This window comes from Protopterus annectens, chromosome 13.part0 (genome assembly GCF_019279795.1).
Source record: "Protopterus annectens isolate FY-2018-M chromosome 13.part0, PAN1.0, whole genome shotgun sequence".
Taxonomy (NCBI): Eukaryota; Metazoa; Chordata; order Ceratodontiformes; family Protopteridae; genus Protopterus; species Protopterus annectens.
The window spans coordinates 896,613,048-896,629,902 of record NC_056747.1 but is presented as its reverse complement, the minus strand read 5'-3'; the positions used below and the strand labels follow the sequence as shown (position 1 = coordinate 896,629,902).

The 16,855-nt window shown below is 39.5% G+C and overlaps 1 protein-coding gene across 1 annotated transcript in view; it reads right to left on the bottom strand.

Moving 5' to 3' along the window:
- Window positions 1-16,522, bottom strand: part of LOC122787755 (galectin-9B-like) — a 562,044-nt gene extending 545,522 nt beyond the window's left edge. Inside the window, exon 1 of the mRNA XM_044054650.1 lies at window positions 16,387-16,522. Coding sequence (XP_043910585.1) covers window positions 16,387-16,425 — 39 coding nt within the window. The 5' untranslated portion in view covers window positions 16,426-16,522. The remainder of the gene's footprint in view (window positions 1-16,386) is intronic.
- Between the last annotated feature and the right edge of the window lie 333 nt (window positions 16,523-16,855).

Here is a 16,855-nt window from a genome sequence, read left to right as displayed (position 1 = left end):
AGAAACAGTACTACAAAGCACTAGCATTATAAAATACTATCAAACACATTCAGTATTAAACCGACAAGGTTTTAAGGTGTTAAAGTTTCTTTATACAACAAATGGTAATAGCATGCTGCTGGAGGCTACAATTTTGCAATAATTACATTTAAATGAAAGGGAAGGGCATAACATTACGTATTATCTCTTGTACAAATAAACCTTATTTATTTTAAAGTTTAACACCTTACAACCTTATGGCTTAAATACTGAATGTACTTGGTAGAGTATTTTATAACAGTGCTTTATAGTACTATTTCTTTCAATGGATTTGAGTGTTACTTTTTTGTGTATTTTATTTGTTTAATGCTCACTGTACTTTAATTATTGCTAGCTGATGTGTAGTTAAATAGTACTGATGCTTGGTGTGTGGTTATTCTCTTGAAGGCAGTTTAGTGTACTTGAACCTTTATCATTTTATTATTTTACTTGGATTTAGTCATTTGTAAGGTAATATATCAAATGAGAGGTAAGGAATGGTGCCATCATAGGAACAGGAAGTGGGAACAGCAAGGGTCACAACCTAGGGAAACAGCCTTGGCTATTACGGAACAAGGAGTAAGGAGGAGTGCTGGTGGAGTGATACTGTCTCCTGATCTCGTGACGCATCAAGGGAGGATGATAACAGATTTGAGAGAGAAGGAGAAATCTTTTCTGATTGGTTGACGTAGGTGATTTTACCATTATTACAACTCGGATAATGCCCAGTGAATATCAGAACAAAAGCGTTACATCATTTGTTGTGTTTCATTAAAGTTGGACTCTCTGAGTTTACTGTTGATTGTGGTTTACTTTATTTTTCTTATTTTCGAGAGAGAACCAAGAAGTGAGGCAGACAGAAGAGGGCTACAGTTGTGTGGATATGAATCTACCAGGATCACATTTGGAGGCTGTGAGTTTCAGGGTAGAGAGGAAGTGTAAGGGGGCTGCGTTCCTGAACCATAAAGATCTCAGCCAGCTGGCGAGAGACTCTAAAAGAAAGGAAAAATTCTACATATGGCCCTCTCCAAGGCAGAGGAAGTCATGTGTATCCTGACAAAGGTATCATTAACCAATAATGATTTAACCACTCTGCACCTTAGACTGGGAGGGGCAGTAAGAAACCCAAGACACTAGTAAGGGATTTCAGGAAGTAGATTAAAGGTGAGCCAAGGAAGAGGCTCAGATATGAGTCGAGTGACTGAAGTCAAATTTAGACAGTAAACAAGCTATGGGGCCGAGTCAGGCATGGAGTACACAGGTCAATAGTTTAAGGAACAGTAAAAATGGAGAAAGATAACAGCAACAGGGCTACAGTAGAAAGTAATCCAAGCAATTAGGACAAAATATAGGATGCAAAGGAGAGGAAGGGGGGATGGGGAGATGGAGGAAGAACAGTACAAGAAGGCAAGAACACATGACAGCAGCTTATACAAATTTTAACTGACCTGTTGGAAGGAGTAAGAAAAGGAACAACTGCATTTTAGGTAAAATGCAGAGAGTAGAAATGGAGTTACAGAGCTAGTCAACATGAGTAAGGAAAGAAGAGAGCTCAGAGAAGACATGGAGAAGCAGAGGCATTAAATGAATATTTCACCTTCGTCATCACAAATGAATGATGCTGTATTTGTTTCTACTACCTGCGTTTGTTTTTTTAATATACTAACTCCCAGCAAGCCTGAAGATGGCCCATTTGAATCAGTGCTCTGCCCCAGTTAGTAAATTCAGATAAATGGATAGGAAAAGAGAAGGTGTCATGCTGGCAGGGAGCTAGAGCTGAGAGGAATCAACAGTGGACAGAAGATAAGGACAAGAGCTGATTGCATTAATGAAGGAATAAGGTACTGCGACCAGAGACTATGCCTACCAAAATCCTCAGGAATCTGGGACAGTGTTTTGGTGGATCCCTTACAGGGATCTTGAGCAAGTCACTAGCCAAAGCAGAACTGAATGAAGGTTGAAAAATGGTAAAAGTGGTACCAGGAGGGAGGAGAACAAATCTAAAACTGCAGCCTTTTAGTCTAACAACAGTGGCAGTGAAAATCATGGACAACCTCCAGGATAACAATAGATACAGATTTATGGTCTGATGGCCAAATTTTATGACTCGTTTACAGGATAATTTAACTGCGGAGTATCACTAAACAACCTATGTATTTGACTCAGATCTGTGCAGGTGGCTACAACTAAAACTGTTTGCATGTAGAAGAGGTCAGAAACTGAAGACTTGTACTGGGGCACAGCTGAGGAACAATTACAAAAAAAGGCAGGTGACAAGTAGAGTGTTGCTAGGGTCAGTCTGTGGTCCAACACTCATGGGTTTGTTTCAGATTTGTATCAACCAAACATTCCCAGAATCCTGTAGTATATAAAAAGAGTCCCCAATCATAAAACCAAACACATTTTAAGTTAAAAATTTAAAACCTAGCACTGTTCTTTAACATTTTTTTTATTTTAATCCCAGGACTTCATTAGCTATGCGCAGGTTTTTTTTTTTTTTGTGATGGCATGCACCAGTATAGCGTAATAGCACCTCGGCCATGACAGCTGCTCATGGCATAGACTGCATTTTGGCAGGCACAAGTGGGTGCACTTGCACCTCCCCCAGATCAGAGCCGGATCCAGCACTAGGCAACCAATGCTGGGAGAGGGCCCCCGCTGGCTGGGAGATTAATTTTCTTCTAATTAAAAAAATTACTTTTTGTTTGTTTGGTTTTTTTTTAAGGGCATTTTCTTTAACACACTGGTTGCATCTTGGTGATCGATTGTTTACGACCTCATCTTCCATGCGCGTGGAATTTGAATTTGAGAAGGCATTTGGACTGCGGACCATGAACGGACAAATGAGAAGTAGGGGTGTGTGTGTGTGTGTGTGTGTGTGTGTGTGTGTGTGTGTGTGTGTGTGTATGAGGGAGGTAGGGGTGTGTGAATAAGTGTCATACCTCTCAACTGTCCGTATTTTCACCTCATATTTTTGGTCTGTTTCTCATAAAATTGTGTTTTTCTGGCAAATCACTGAGGACTGAAGTCAGAAAATAAAGGCAGACATTTGAGCTTTAGGCATCATATCCTTCAGAAAATTCATACCAATGCAAAACTTGTTCTACCAACTTTTAAACTTTGGAAGAGCAATCATTAAAACGTGTCCCTATTTGTGGGCCTCTGTGCCCCCAATATTTATGGCTTTGTCCAGATTTCTTGATGTTGGAGGTTGAGAGATATGGGGGTGTAAGAGAGAGGTTGGGGGTACATGTATGTGTCACACCTCTCAACTGTACAGGCTTTTTGCCATATATGTTTGCTCTGTTCCTCCCAAAAATTGTCTTTTTTGACAAATTACTGAGATGATCTCAGGAGTAAAATTACTAAATAATGACATGCATTTGAGTTTCAGACTTCATATCCTTCCGAAAATGCATTCTAACACAAATCCTGTTATTCTAGCAACTTTCTAAGTTTATAAGAGCAATACTTAAAATGTGTCCCTAGTTTTGGGCCTTTGACCCCCCCTTATGACAGGCTTTGTCCGGATTTCTTCTGCTGAGAGGTTGAAAGGTTTGGTGTGTGTGTGTGTGTGTGTGTGTGTGTGTGTGTGTATACATACGCAAGAGGGAGGTAGATGTGCATGTGAATTTTAAAGCAGTGTTAGTAACCCAACAGGTAGCATGCTTGTGTTTTGATGCAGAAGGCTATGGGTTCTACTCCCACAGCATGCAAATGGATTGCTGATGGTGTGTTGCATTTTAAGGGAGTGGGGAGATGCAGTCTTAATTATGTCCTCTTCTGGATGAGATGCCTTGTAACTATGAACCTGTTTTCAGTTTGCCATCTATTCCCTATTGCAATATTACCAGCTTACCATCTTTTAATGTATCACAGGCAAATTATTCTTCAAGGGCAGCAGGCACTGAATTTGTAGATGAAACACAAATATAAAGTTGTTTTCTAGCAACAACCTCTTCATTAGTTACAAATATCTTTAATGTGGAATTATTCAGATGACTTTTACTTCTGCAGAGATTGTGCATATTGACTGATACTGGTGGATTGTAATGACAGATGTTTGAGTGGCCTTTTATTATTAAAATGTTCTGAATTAAGCAGTTTTGTCATTATTGGTTCATATATTTTGTTTCATTGCTTACTGGAAAAATGTTCAAAACTATAAATTTAAAATACGCTCTAACAAGTGGTGCTGTATTATACAAGGGATATAATTTAATTTAATTATATATTATAATTTAATACAATCAGGAAGGTGAATCAAAGAACTTTTGCATGGTCCTAAAAATGTGTGCAAGGGTCCTACGATTTGAAAACAGCACAAAGGTAAACTTAATCAGCCACTAGCCAGATGCAATTTCTTTGAATGTGGGGGTTTCAATGCTGTTTCTGTAAATATGACTTTTAAAGGCAGAGAAGTGTTAATGCTAAGTCTGTTTTCATTGTGAGACTGCATTGATTAGTTTAGCAAATGTCTATCCGCGTTTGTGTATAAAATTTGAAATAAAAATTTAAAATTAAATCCAAATATCTGTAATCACTGTAGAAGTAAAGGAGAAAACAGTATGCATGCACATAGAGTTTTGAACAGTGTTTATAGCAACTGGGGAGAAATAGCCAAGTAATGGGACACTGGAATGGCTGTTTTGGGGGGGTTGACCCAAATGCAACAAATATGTACCGCCACCTTTTTGTTTACAAAAAAACACTAACTAAGCAGCATTATCATTTTGAAGATTGCCATTTAAAATACATCTTATATTCACTGAATTAATCAGCCCTGGAGTGACGGCTGCATGTAAACTTAACTCCAACACCTCTTTCATATCCAGTAATGTCTTTATAGATCCACCTTGTAATTTTTGCACAACATATTCCAGAAAAAAATAAAAGATACTTTCTAAGGTTTGTACATTTACTTATTTATTGACATCTGTTAACTGGGTTGGTCCAACTGAGCTAGGAGCACATTTTCAGTGGAGACCCGAGGAGAAAAGCTCCAAACATAGCTATAATTATACAAAATAAGCAAAATTACAATAGATCAGTTTACAACAAATACATAATATGAATTCACTATTAAGTACAGCTAAGAAGTTGTTACAGCAGTAAAAGTAGAATTACTACAGAATAACCATAAGCGAAATGCCCATTCAAGAAAATAATTAGGTAAACTGTATTAGTATCTCAGATAAAGATTAGAGTAAGATTTAGAATAGGATGAAAAGTATCTGATATCATGTCAGAGCATGACAAGGACAGGACCAGGTCATTTGTAGACAGTGTTTAAGTTCCAGTTTAAAGTAGTACTTATGGGGGATACTTCTTATATTAAGAGAAGACTGGTCCAGGTGTGAACTACAGAGTATTTGTATAGGGACTTTCCAATGTTTGTAGAAGGTTTATAGATGTCCAGAAGGTGTTTATCAGTTGTTCAAAGTTTATGGCGGGGGATATATGGAGATACAAGGTTAGCGATGGAAGGGCAGGAAGTGGGGTTATACAGGATGGAGTCTGTAATATGTAATTGTGGAAGAAAAAGTTGTTTAGAGAATTCAGGCCATTGTAGTGACTTGACTGCGAGGCAATGATGGGATTTACAGGGGAGACTGGAAGCAAATTGGGCTATTTTATCATAGGTTTGCTCAAGTTTGGAAAGAAGTGATGATTGGAGGTTAGTAAGGACAAGAGCTGCATACAGAAGACAGGGTAAAAGGAGAGACAAGGCTAGGGAGGATTTAGCGGAGGGTGTAGGAAATTTTTGATTGCGGTAGAGGAGACCAAGTTTCTGGTGTTTTTTTTTCATACATTGATGGATATGTACGTCAAATTTTAGTTCATCATCAATAATGACACCAGGTAATTTGGTATGGGGTTCGGGTTTAATGATGGTATTGTTAAGGGAGGTGATGGAGAATGAGGGTTTATGCTGTGCCAGTGTTTTGGGAAAGAAAAGCAGGAGTTAAATTTTTAGTATGAGTTGATTACCTGAGATCCAAGTTTTGACAGATGAGAAAGTGTCTTGGATGAGAACTAGAAGTTCAGGAATTCTATGGGCAGTGGTGATAAGAGTGGAGTCATTGGCATATTGTAAAAGTGCAGAGAGGTTAGTAGCATAATGTAGCTTATTAGTGAAAATATTAAACAGGAGGGGGCCCATGTCACTGAATGTCATAAAGTATGCCCTTCGTTTACTTCTGATCACATGCAAATGTTCATTTGTTAAAGTTTAAAAAAATTCTACCAATGTAAAACACCTCACAACTGTGAGTTAACACCACATGACTTTAACACAAATTTGTATTATCGGTATTACTAGAGACATAAGAATCTCCATGTATGTATTATCTTCATTTGCACATCCTAAGTGGTATGCACCTGTCACTTTAGTAGAAACATTAGTGTGATTCATTGGGTCCCTATCAGAAGGACAAAAAAAGAGTAAACCATGGATATCGGAAACCCAGAAGGTCAAAAGGCAAAAAAAAAAAAAAAAAACATCTGCAGTTTTGCAGGTGGGCTTCTCTGCATCCCCCCCCCCCCCCCCCACACACACACATGCACACACGCACGCACGCGTGAGCGCACACACCCGAAGCTAACTATATATACTAACTCTGAGATCGCACTACAGTGGGGAAAGGAGCAAACCCACAATCCGACCATTCCATGATTCCGCACATTCCATGATCCCACACAATCAAGGTTTTTGCTTTTCAACCTTCTGGGTTTTCAACGTTTCTGATTCAGTCTTTTAACGTTTGCTCTTGTAAGCTTTTGTCTTTCTGATAGTGAGCCAATTCATTTGGAACACTCCTTCAAAATTTGATCTGAAATTCTTGCCTTTTGATATTTGAATCTTGGGATATCATCAGCTTTCCTGAAAAAAAGTCATTGGGAACTTTTACGGAAAGTGGGATGTGAGATGCTGTTACAACTATGAAACCAACCACAAGTATGCATACCTGTTTCCACAGCTACCAATTCAACCACAAGTATGCAAATATACTGCCACAGCCACCACATACATAGCATACGTACTGTTTTTCCCCTCACTGTTGCCTGGGCTTTACCTCATTTTCTGCACTTGCTAACCACACTTCTCTGCTCCTGCTAACTAAACACCATCAGTCCTCTTCTTTTTTCCTTATCAGATCAAACAAACCCTTTAACATTCACTCACTGACTGTTTACTTTCGACACAATATTTTCCTAGTTCATTACCTGGTCTTTTGTTTACCAGGTTCTCTGTCTACTACCACTTTAGGTTACTCACTCCAGTTGCTTCCCTGGGCTGTCCAACTTTTAAGTTTTGCATCACTAGTACTCTCTAGTGACAGTGACTAAACACTGACCCTGTCAACACCTCATTCTTTAAATTTTATAGCATAAAGCTGGCACATATTAACTATCAGTCAATTCAAATCTCCATGAAAGACAGGGCTGCTTTCACATGCAGTTCCACAGACTACTGCAGTGTAAGTGGTGCAACAGGTAGCACACTCATCTTTGGTGCTGTAAGAAGGCTGTGGGTTATATTCCCGCACCAGGTGACTGGAATGCTGGCACTTCACTGCAGCATTACAGGGGTGCTATACACCTGAATGTGTCATCCTTTGGATTTGACATTTAACAGAGGTCCCACCTGTTTGAACTGCTGGTAGCTCAAGTGGATGCAAAGGACCCCATGGCACATATTGAAAAGATTAGGGGAAGTTCCACTGATGCCCTGCACAAATTTCACCTAGTAGTAGAAATACTTCTGCAGGTCTCCTCTGAAAAGATGTCACTTTCATAGTGGGACTAATCCAGTCAACAGACAGGTAGCTAGACAGACAGACAAACATTCCCCATCATGTCTCCAGAGACAAGGTTAGAAGAGTCTCTACTTATGGCCACTCAGCAATTATTTGTATCTATAGCATTAAACCTCCTCCATCCTGTAAAAGAGCTATGCTTTCATGGCGATGGGCACCTCTCAGTAATACCTCTTTCTTCCGGATTTCCTTGTAAATGCACATTGGACCCACATATAATAGAATCACTATCAATGCTACCCCTTGTAGTACTTCAATGAGCAGCATCCTGAATGTTGTGAACACAGTAGATCTTATGTTGCAGAGACTGAGTGTGGGGACTTTCTAATCCATTGTTACCCAAGGATGTTACGAACTCCTGAGGCACTGCACATCTTTCCTGCAAGCCTTTGGTATGAAGTAGGATTTGACCATGAGCAGATCACTGCAAGGTAAAGATTTCATCAGCTAAGAAATGTTACCAATGAAAGACTCAAGTATATAAATGTAATGATTCCAGACAAGCTGTGTTTGAACAGGGGAACCAGGAGGAGAGGTCCTCTATCCCTTTTGCTGTGTGTGTTACAGTTTGAGCCATTGGCAAACAAAATAAGGGACTCAAACATTCAAGGATATAACTGGTATGGCAATCAAGAAAAGTTAGCTTTATTTACAGATGCTATTATTTTGTACCTGATAAATACATAAAAAAGACATTTCAGTGCTGTGGAACATTTTGAGACAGTTTCAAGTATTTTCAGGATATAAAATAAACGAAGACAAAACAAAGGTTATAAACACTAAACTACCCCCAAATTAACTGATTCAGTAATAGTCACATTTATGAGGATATGACAATATGTGTAGAAAGTAAAAATGATTATTTTATGGCAGCTCTGGATATGTGGGAAGGCACTAAAAATAATGCAAAAATTGCAAAGCTGGAAGCTCTTGACTATGGATATGGATACCAAAACACAAGCAGTGAAAATAATTTTAGTCTCTTTAGTTTTATTCACAGGTCAGGCATATTTAGTCAACCAAAGAAGAAGCTGTGCCAGAACTAGCTGCTGTAACTAAAAGAGCTGAAGGAACTTATTTGGGATGGGAAGAGAGTAAAAATGAAGTGGAATAAGTTGATTCTCCCCACAGAATGGGGTATTTTAGGATTACCTGATTTGAAGGTATATTTTACACCATTAAGGATCACATTCATAACACAAGCAGAAGGTTATAAATAAAGGGGAAATTGATGCTGAAATGAGGGAGGGAGTTTAAAAAATAAGGAGAGAAGAGGATTTTGGATGGAGCCCATTGTGGAAAACAACCATACATAATATTTATACGAACCAGAAAATATTTTAAGAACAAAGCCAACATGGCAATAGGGAAGGAGATATTACCTACAGGGAAGACCACAAGAAGGGGTATAGAAAACAGGCATGAGGGGGCTGGAAAAAAATAGCAAAGGAACCAAGACGTTGGAAACAAAACTACAGAGAGAGAGAGAAATGTAACAGAGTAAGATGAGGTCAAACCAAAGTATGGATTGCAGGTTAAAGACCGCCTCTCCTAGCCAAGACTGATAAAAGTGTATAAGCAAACAGAAAAGGACAGGGTAGTATTAAGTGAAAGACGAGCACTGGAAGACCATTTAGCTGAGTCTACATAAAAAAGGATAATTAGGAGGTTTATAAAATACTGCGTCAACCAGAGGGTGTTAGAAATGCATAGTCTATAGGCGCACCTAGGGCTGTCAGCCAGGGCAGCCTCTTTCAGCAGGCGCTTTTCAGTTATTTTTTTTGGTGTAGGTAGGATGGGGGGGGGGCACCAGGTAGTGTGGTGGGGGCACCGTGGAGACTTTTGCCTAGGGCACCAATTGACCTAGGGCCGTTCCTAAACCGCCCCAGCCTAGAGCTCCAGGGAGCTAAGCTTTTCCAGTATTTTTTTGGCTCTAGTAGAATTTGGATGGGGCACCCCAGTGGTGTGAGTGAGAGGGGGGCCGTGGGGAGACTTTTAGCAGGCACCAATTTGACCTGGAGGGCTCCTAAACGACTGTGAAGACAGAATGGAAAGGCAATTTACAAAGAAACAATGGGAAGACATTGGTATGGCTCTCAAGTATGCAACAAAGTCCAGACGGTTTACAATTTTTGCTTTGAAGTGCTGACAAATGTATTTCTATACCCTAAGCAAACTTCAAAGAATGTTTCCTCAGGTAAAAAGAAAGTGCCTGAAGTGTGATAGGAAAGAGGAACTTAATTGGGACCATGTCTGTTAGGGATGTACCGAGCTAACAGATTTTAAAAATTCTCCACAGTGTACTTTGTCAGAAATGTTGTGGGATCAAAGGCTTGTAGATAAGGAAATAATTCTTCTAGGCTGGATATATAGGATCCAAATTGCCCAAACACAGCAGGGCCTCACCAAGTTTAATGCTAATGGCTGCCAAAACAAAAAAGCAATTATTAGAAAAGAAGGTGGGCATAATGGTTAAGATGTCTGCCTTAGAGACACAAGGTGTAGGGTTTGAGTCTCACATGGGGCAATTGGCTAGGCTTAAAATGTCCCACAGCAGCAGTTAGTTTAATTCTAACCTATGACTAATGTAAATGAGATTTAAAAAAAAAACTGGAGGTAAGGTCTTTAGATAACGTAGAAATAAATGGGAAGTTGTCGTAATATATGCAGAATAATGTTCGGGAGGAGGATGGAGATTTAAAAGACAGGAATTGAGCAATTTATATAATGGTGGAGTGAAAGATAACTGTCAAAACACATGTATAATGCATGACAATAATGAACATGTTATGTCTTGTTTTCTTTACTAATGATGTATGTGTACATATGTGATTGCTTAAAATTAAGTGTTAAAAAAATAAAAAGCAACACTATTAAGAGCCCTCTCTAGTCTTCTCCTCTGCTGATCTCTGCAAGGAGCCTTTAATCTGAAAAAGACCTGTAGCCTTGAAATGTTCAGTCAGGGATCAACTTCATTCTTCCTCAAGATGTCAACAAATAAAGTTAACCACGAGAACAAAAATGGGCATTCCCAAAGGAATCCAGTAGTGGTAAAGAACAGATGTGGGATCCTGCAGATCAAGAGAGACACTAATGGAGAATCTGTTCTCATAGAAATATATATTACTGCACTGAAGCTATAAAGAAGTAGACAGTTGTATTTGTTTGAAAGACTTGTGTTGTGTACATTTAAACATTCTAGCAAGCTTGCATCAGTAACCTCTGTTAAGTAAAGATAAACAGAATAATAATACATTACGTTTTCTGCAATATTTATTCATTTATTTACGTATGAGTGTATATGTTTGTACATATGAACTGAGTATCAGGTTGTCCAACTGAGTTGTGGTCCATTTTCAGTGACAGTTCAGGGAGAAAAGCCCAGCCACCAATTTTATTGTATTTACTTTGTTGTATCTTGTACTAATGATTTTTCTATGTACTTTTTGTTTGGAGCTATTCTCCCAAGGTCTCCTATAAAAACAGGCTACCCGGCCCTGTTGGACATTACCCGGTTAACAAATGTAAATAAATAAATAATATAAAAATGTTATTTGCTTATAATAAACACAACTTGGTACATAAAAACAATGGAATTTCTACATACTGCTATACACTGATGAATAATCATCCCCGACTATCCCTTATTCATTATGAAACATGCCTAACAATCTGCTGTGCCTGCCATTTATGACAGACTTAGGATTCAGAATACACAGAATTTTTGGCCTTAATTGGGATCACTGCAGAGGGGGCAGGGCATTTAGGTAAGGCTTCCACTTTTAGCGGACGAAAGCAAATACACAGAGGATCGGAATCTCCAAAATGCATTCACCAAAAAATCTTGCTGAAACCCTCTTTTTAAGTGTTTTTACAGGGTTGCAAGCCTCCCTCCACCACACACCCTCAATGTTGGGGGCAAGCCTCCCACTTCTTAAGTTATATATACCAACTCTGAAGTCAAACTTAGTCAAAAAAGGGGTAAATTCCCCCATTCTTGTATCTCCCATGTGCCCTACAAGCTACAATACACTCAATAACCTAAATTACTTCTTCATAGGTTCATAGGTTCATACTAGGCTATCTGCCCTAGGGCATTTATAAGCCTAGCCAGAGTGTGTTTGGCTTTCGCCACCTATTTTAAATTAATTTTGCTATGCCCTTTTTCGAGGTTAGTATACTGTGCCTCTGTCTAACAGTGACACAGAAGTGATACCCGGGGTAAACCTACGATCTCCCATCCACTCATCAAGATTCCTCTTGAAGAGAGTCAATGAGGGACTCTGCCTAACCTGGATTGGGATTTTATTCCAGAGTGAAGGGAGCCTCTGGGTTATGAATCTGTCCCTCCAGCATGTCCTATTTATTTCAGTGCTGAGGTTCAAGTCTCGGGCGCATAGCTCGATGGGATTTGGATTTTCTGAGGTGCAGCATGTCCATTAATTCCGGGTTGGACATGGCTTTATACGTCAAGCACAGATCGCCTCTGAGCAGGCAGTATGCCACTGAGTAGAGCTGGAGTTTCTTTAACCGGGCAGCATATGGCATCTGTTTGAGCCCTTTGATCCTCTTGGTGAGGTAATTTTGGGGTCTTTCCAGTTGCTGCAGGTGTCTGATAAGGTACATCCCAAAAGGGGCATTGTACTCAATTATGGGCCTGATGAGAGATCAGTAAAGAGGCACGATGGCCTCCCCTGATCTAGATGTGAATCCCTTCATGATTAGGTGGGCTATATAAAATGTTTTTCTAACCACTTTGGCCACGTGGTTGCCAAATGAGAGATTGCTATCAACTTGGGTCCCCAGGTCCCTAATTACTTCTTCTGTACTTAATGGATTACCACCTATGTGGTAATTTGTGGGCACTTTGTTTTCGCCAAAGGGGATGACTATACACTTTTTGGCGTTTAGCTTGAGGCACCAGTTGTCTGTTTCTATCTGGCCCTTTTGGAGGATGCTTGTGTCGGCTGGAGAGTCAATTATGGTGCCCAGTTTGCAGTCATCTGGGAACTTGGGTCAGCCACAGTCCTTCCGTGTTAGCCTGTACCTCAGAGAAATATATACCGAACAAGAGAGGTCCCAGGACTGAGCTTTGTGGGACGCCACTTGTAACTGGTTTGGAGTCTGACATGGCTCCAGCAATTCTAACCGTCCTCTGGTGATAGTCTGTTCGGCAATGATATGTTAAACAGTAAGAACAGTAGTGTGACGAGTCCTAGGTGCAGAATTTCTAAAATTCTAAGGTGAAAGTCACTGGGCTCAGCTGATCTGCCCAGCATCAGTTTTAAAAACTCATTCAAAAGCCTGTTTTCAGTAAATGAACTTTGTACTAAACCCACACCCAAACCCACCCCCAAATACCTACAATAACTGTCATATTTAATATTGGTCATATGTACTGGCATTTCTCAGCAGTAAGTGACAAAAGTCTAAAGTCAGAAAAACCTTTTAAATACTAATAACCTATGAAAATACAGTACTTGTATTAGCATGCATTTTCTGAAGAATGAGACCAGTCTTAGGGATAAGTGATGAAACCAGAGCCTCACACACTCTCTCTCTCACACTCTCTTGCACACGCACACACACTCGCACACATATACACTCTTACACACATGCACTCTCACACACACTAACTCAAATTCACAGTCACGCACACACACGCACACACGTAAACTCACACACACACACACACACACACACACACACACACACACACACACGCATGCATAGGCGCGCGCACATTCGCACGCACACTCTCGCACTCACACGCACACTCGCGCGAGCACACATTCGCATGCACTCACGTACTCTCACACTCACGCACAATCACACACACACACACAATTTCCCTGTACTCTTTGAATGCTTAATATTTCTCTTTAATCTTCAGTGTCACTTACTCTGAACAAAGTGAGTTTTTCCATTTTTTTTTGTCTGTATTATTTGCAAAATGATTTGCTTCACACAGACTGTTGCTGCAATTGTAATGGCAAATGTTATTTTTTTCGCTCTGTATGCTGCATCAGTTATAATGCTGCACCTGCAAATTTAGACACTGACTGTGGCAGTCATACCTTGGAATACACACTTTCAAATGAAGAAAAGTACTAACAACTACACAGGAAGGAAGGATCAGCACTGCTTTTACAGAAGTACAGTAATACACATTTGTAAGTATTGCAGAAGTAGCGCATGAGGCTACAACGTTTAACCAAGAGGATGTATTTTTGCACAGTACATTTGGATTCATAATCAAGTGCTGATGCTGCATGATAATTTCTATTCTCCTTGGCCTTACCTGTAAACTATCCATATTTTTGCAGAATGTTCACACATTTGCCTCATGTTTTTGGTCTGTTCCTCATACAAATTTATGGTTTTCTGGCAAAACGGTAAGGATTGACTTCACTAAATGACAGTTGTGCAAAAATGGGAAAAAGGGGTTGTGGATGCACAGATGGATTTGAAATCCAGAATTTATATCCATCAGAAAAAACATGGTAACATAACACCTTTTATTCTAGCCACTTGCTAATTTTATATATGCAATTTTTAAAATGAGTCCCTATTTTTAGGCCTATGTTCCCTCGTTATTTCTGGCTTTTTCCAGATTTCTTGTGCTGTTTGTTTAACGCAGATGCTTTATAATAATTAGAAATTGTTGCTTAGACGTGCCAATATGCAGGTAAGATTACTTCCTCTCTACAAGTACAACTGTTATAACTAACATGCGTGGCATCTTGTGTCAAAATGTGTGACTGACACGTTAGATCTATGTTCTCACAGATGTATGCGACAAAATAATTCACTGCGGCCAGCACCGGAACTTAATTTGAACCTCACCTAAGACAACTTCCTAAACACATTTACATAACCTAGCACTACCTCGTAAAAACATAACGTATAAAAAGACTGCATTGACCAAGTCTCTCAGTCCCAGGCACGAAAACTGGAAGCAACTTCTCTCCCGCTTGCTTCTTGGAAACAAGACAAGATTGCAGAGCTGACAGCGCAAAGGAGATAAAAGCTTTGTCCCCCCAGATGCACACTCAACACACACACACATATGCAAACACTTGTATACATACATGCACAGATGTAGATACATATATATATGCACACATAGGCATAAAAATAAATACATGCACAGATGCTAAAACATAAGCACACATATACACACACACACACACACACACCCCAAATGTCCAGATTTGTGCCTCATATTTTTTGTGTTCCTCATAACATTTGTGGTTTTTCTACAAATCATTGAGTACTGAAGTCACTAAATAATGCCAGACATTTGACTTTCAAACTTTCTATCCTTCAGAAAATGCAAGCTAACACAACACCTTTTATTCTAGCATCTTAAGAGGAACATTTAAAATGTAAACATTTAAAATTTAAAAACAAGATTTGCAGGGCCGTTGTTAACATTTTGGGGGCCTCCAGCAAATGTGAAGTTGAATGCCCCTCAGGCACTTCTAGTCTAAGTATCTCACTGCCACCGCCACCCCTCCTAAGCATCTTTGCGCACACACGCGGATATATACAAATACACTCACACGTCACATACCTCTCAACTCCACAGAGTTTTTGCAGAATGTCCAGATTTTCCCCGCATATTTTTGGTCTATTCTTTATAACATTTCTTGTTTTCTGGCAAATCAATGGGATGATATGAGGACTGAAGTAATTAAATAATGACATACATTTAAGATCAGACTTCACATCCTTAGGAAGATGTAACGCAAACCCTGTTACTCTAGTAACGTTTTAAGTTTATAAGAGCAATATTTAAAATCTGTCCCTATTTTGGGGGCCCTGCCCCCCCCACACACACACTTTGTCAGGCTTTGTTCAGAATGAAACTTGAGAGGTATGACACACGAATATACACATACACACACCGATATACATACACATACACGCTCACACACACACTTTACCGAGAGGAAGGCTGTGTTAACTGCCAAATACTCTCTGAGCAAGAAACGAAACTGAAACTTCTTTTTCCACTTGAACTCTAACGGTACAACCGAGTCTTTGAATAAATCACCACAAACACGATCCAAGAATCATTCTGTTGAGTAAATGAATAGCCACACAAATCATTGCAGTTTTTAAGTAAGTAATTTTACAGAAGAAATCGCTGTTGCTGCCAACTGTCAGTGAAACAAAATTGGACGACATAGAAGAGTGGCTTGAGTCAGTTTACAAAGCCAACATAGTGGTGGTGTGCAGGACAGGTAAATCAGACAATTAGAGAAGGTAGCTGGTATTTATTACCCGGATAGATTTCGTTTTTGGACACATCCAAACCCCTTACATTTGTTCTGAAGAGCTTTTCAGATCTCCTGCCCAGAGATGCAAACAAATCATTTTAATAACAAGTCTTCAACTCCCCTGCACTCAGTTAATTCAGTATGTTTTATCGCCAGTTTTTTGAGCTACATAGAAGAGAATCGGGTACTTAGTATTACTGAAAGCAGAAATCGAGTTGGAACACACCCTACTAGCACGAATACATAAAAATGAAGGTATTTACCGGATTGTAGAAAGGTTCCTGAGTGGCTAACCACGACATCTTTGGCAACAGGCAACGTATGCTCTTCACTGCGGGAAAGACAAAATCTTAACTTTTTTGAGAATTAGTTAAAAAGCTGGTGGGTGTGCATTTCCGCATCACGAGGTCTCGCGTTCATTCAGCCCCCCCCCCCCTGCTTATATTAATAGTGATTATTAACATACGTGCCGCTCATCCCAAATTTCGCAGAATGTCAAGATTTATGCCTCATATTTTTGTTCTGTATCTATTCCCCAGAAAATGTGTTTTTTTTCTGGCAAATCACTGAAAATTGAAGTCACTAGATAACGATATACATTTCACTTTCAGATTTAATTTCTTATCCTAAATCATACCTCTCAAGTGTACCTCATTATGAGGAACTTACCTCATTTGGGATCTTAAAAAGTTCATGTTCCTCGAAGTTCCACATTGAAAGGGTCTGTAACAC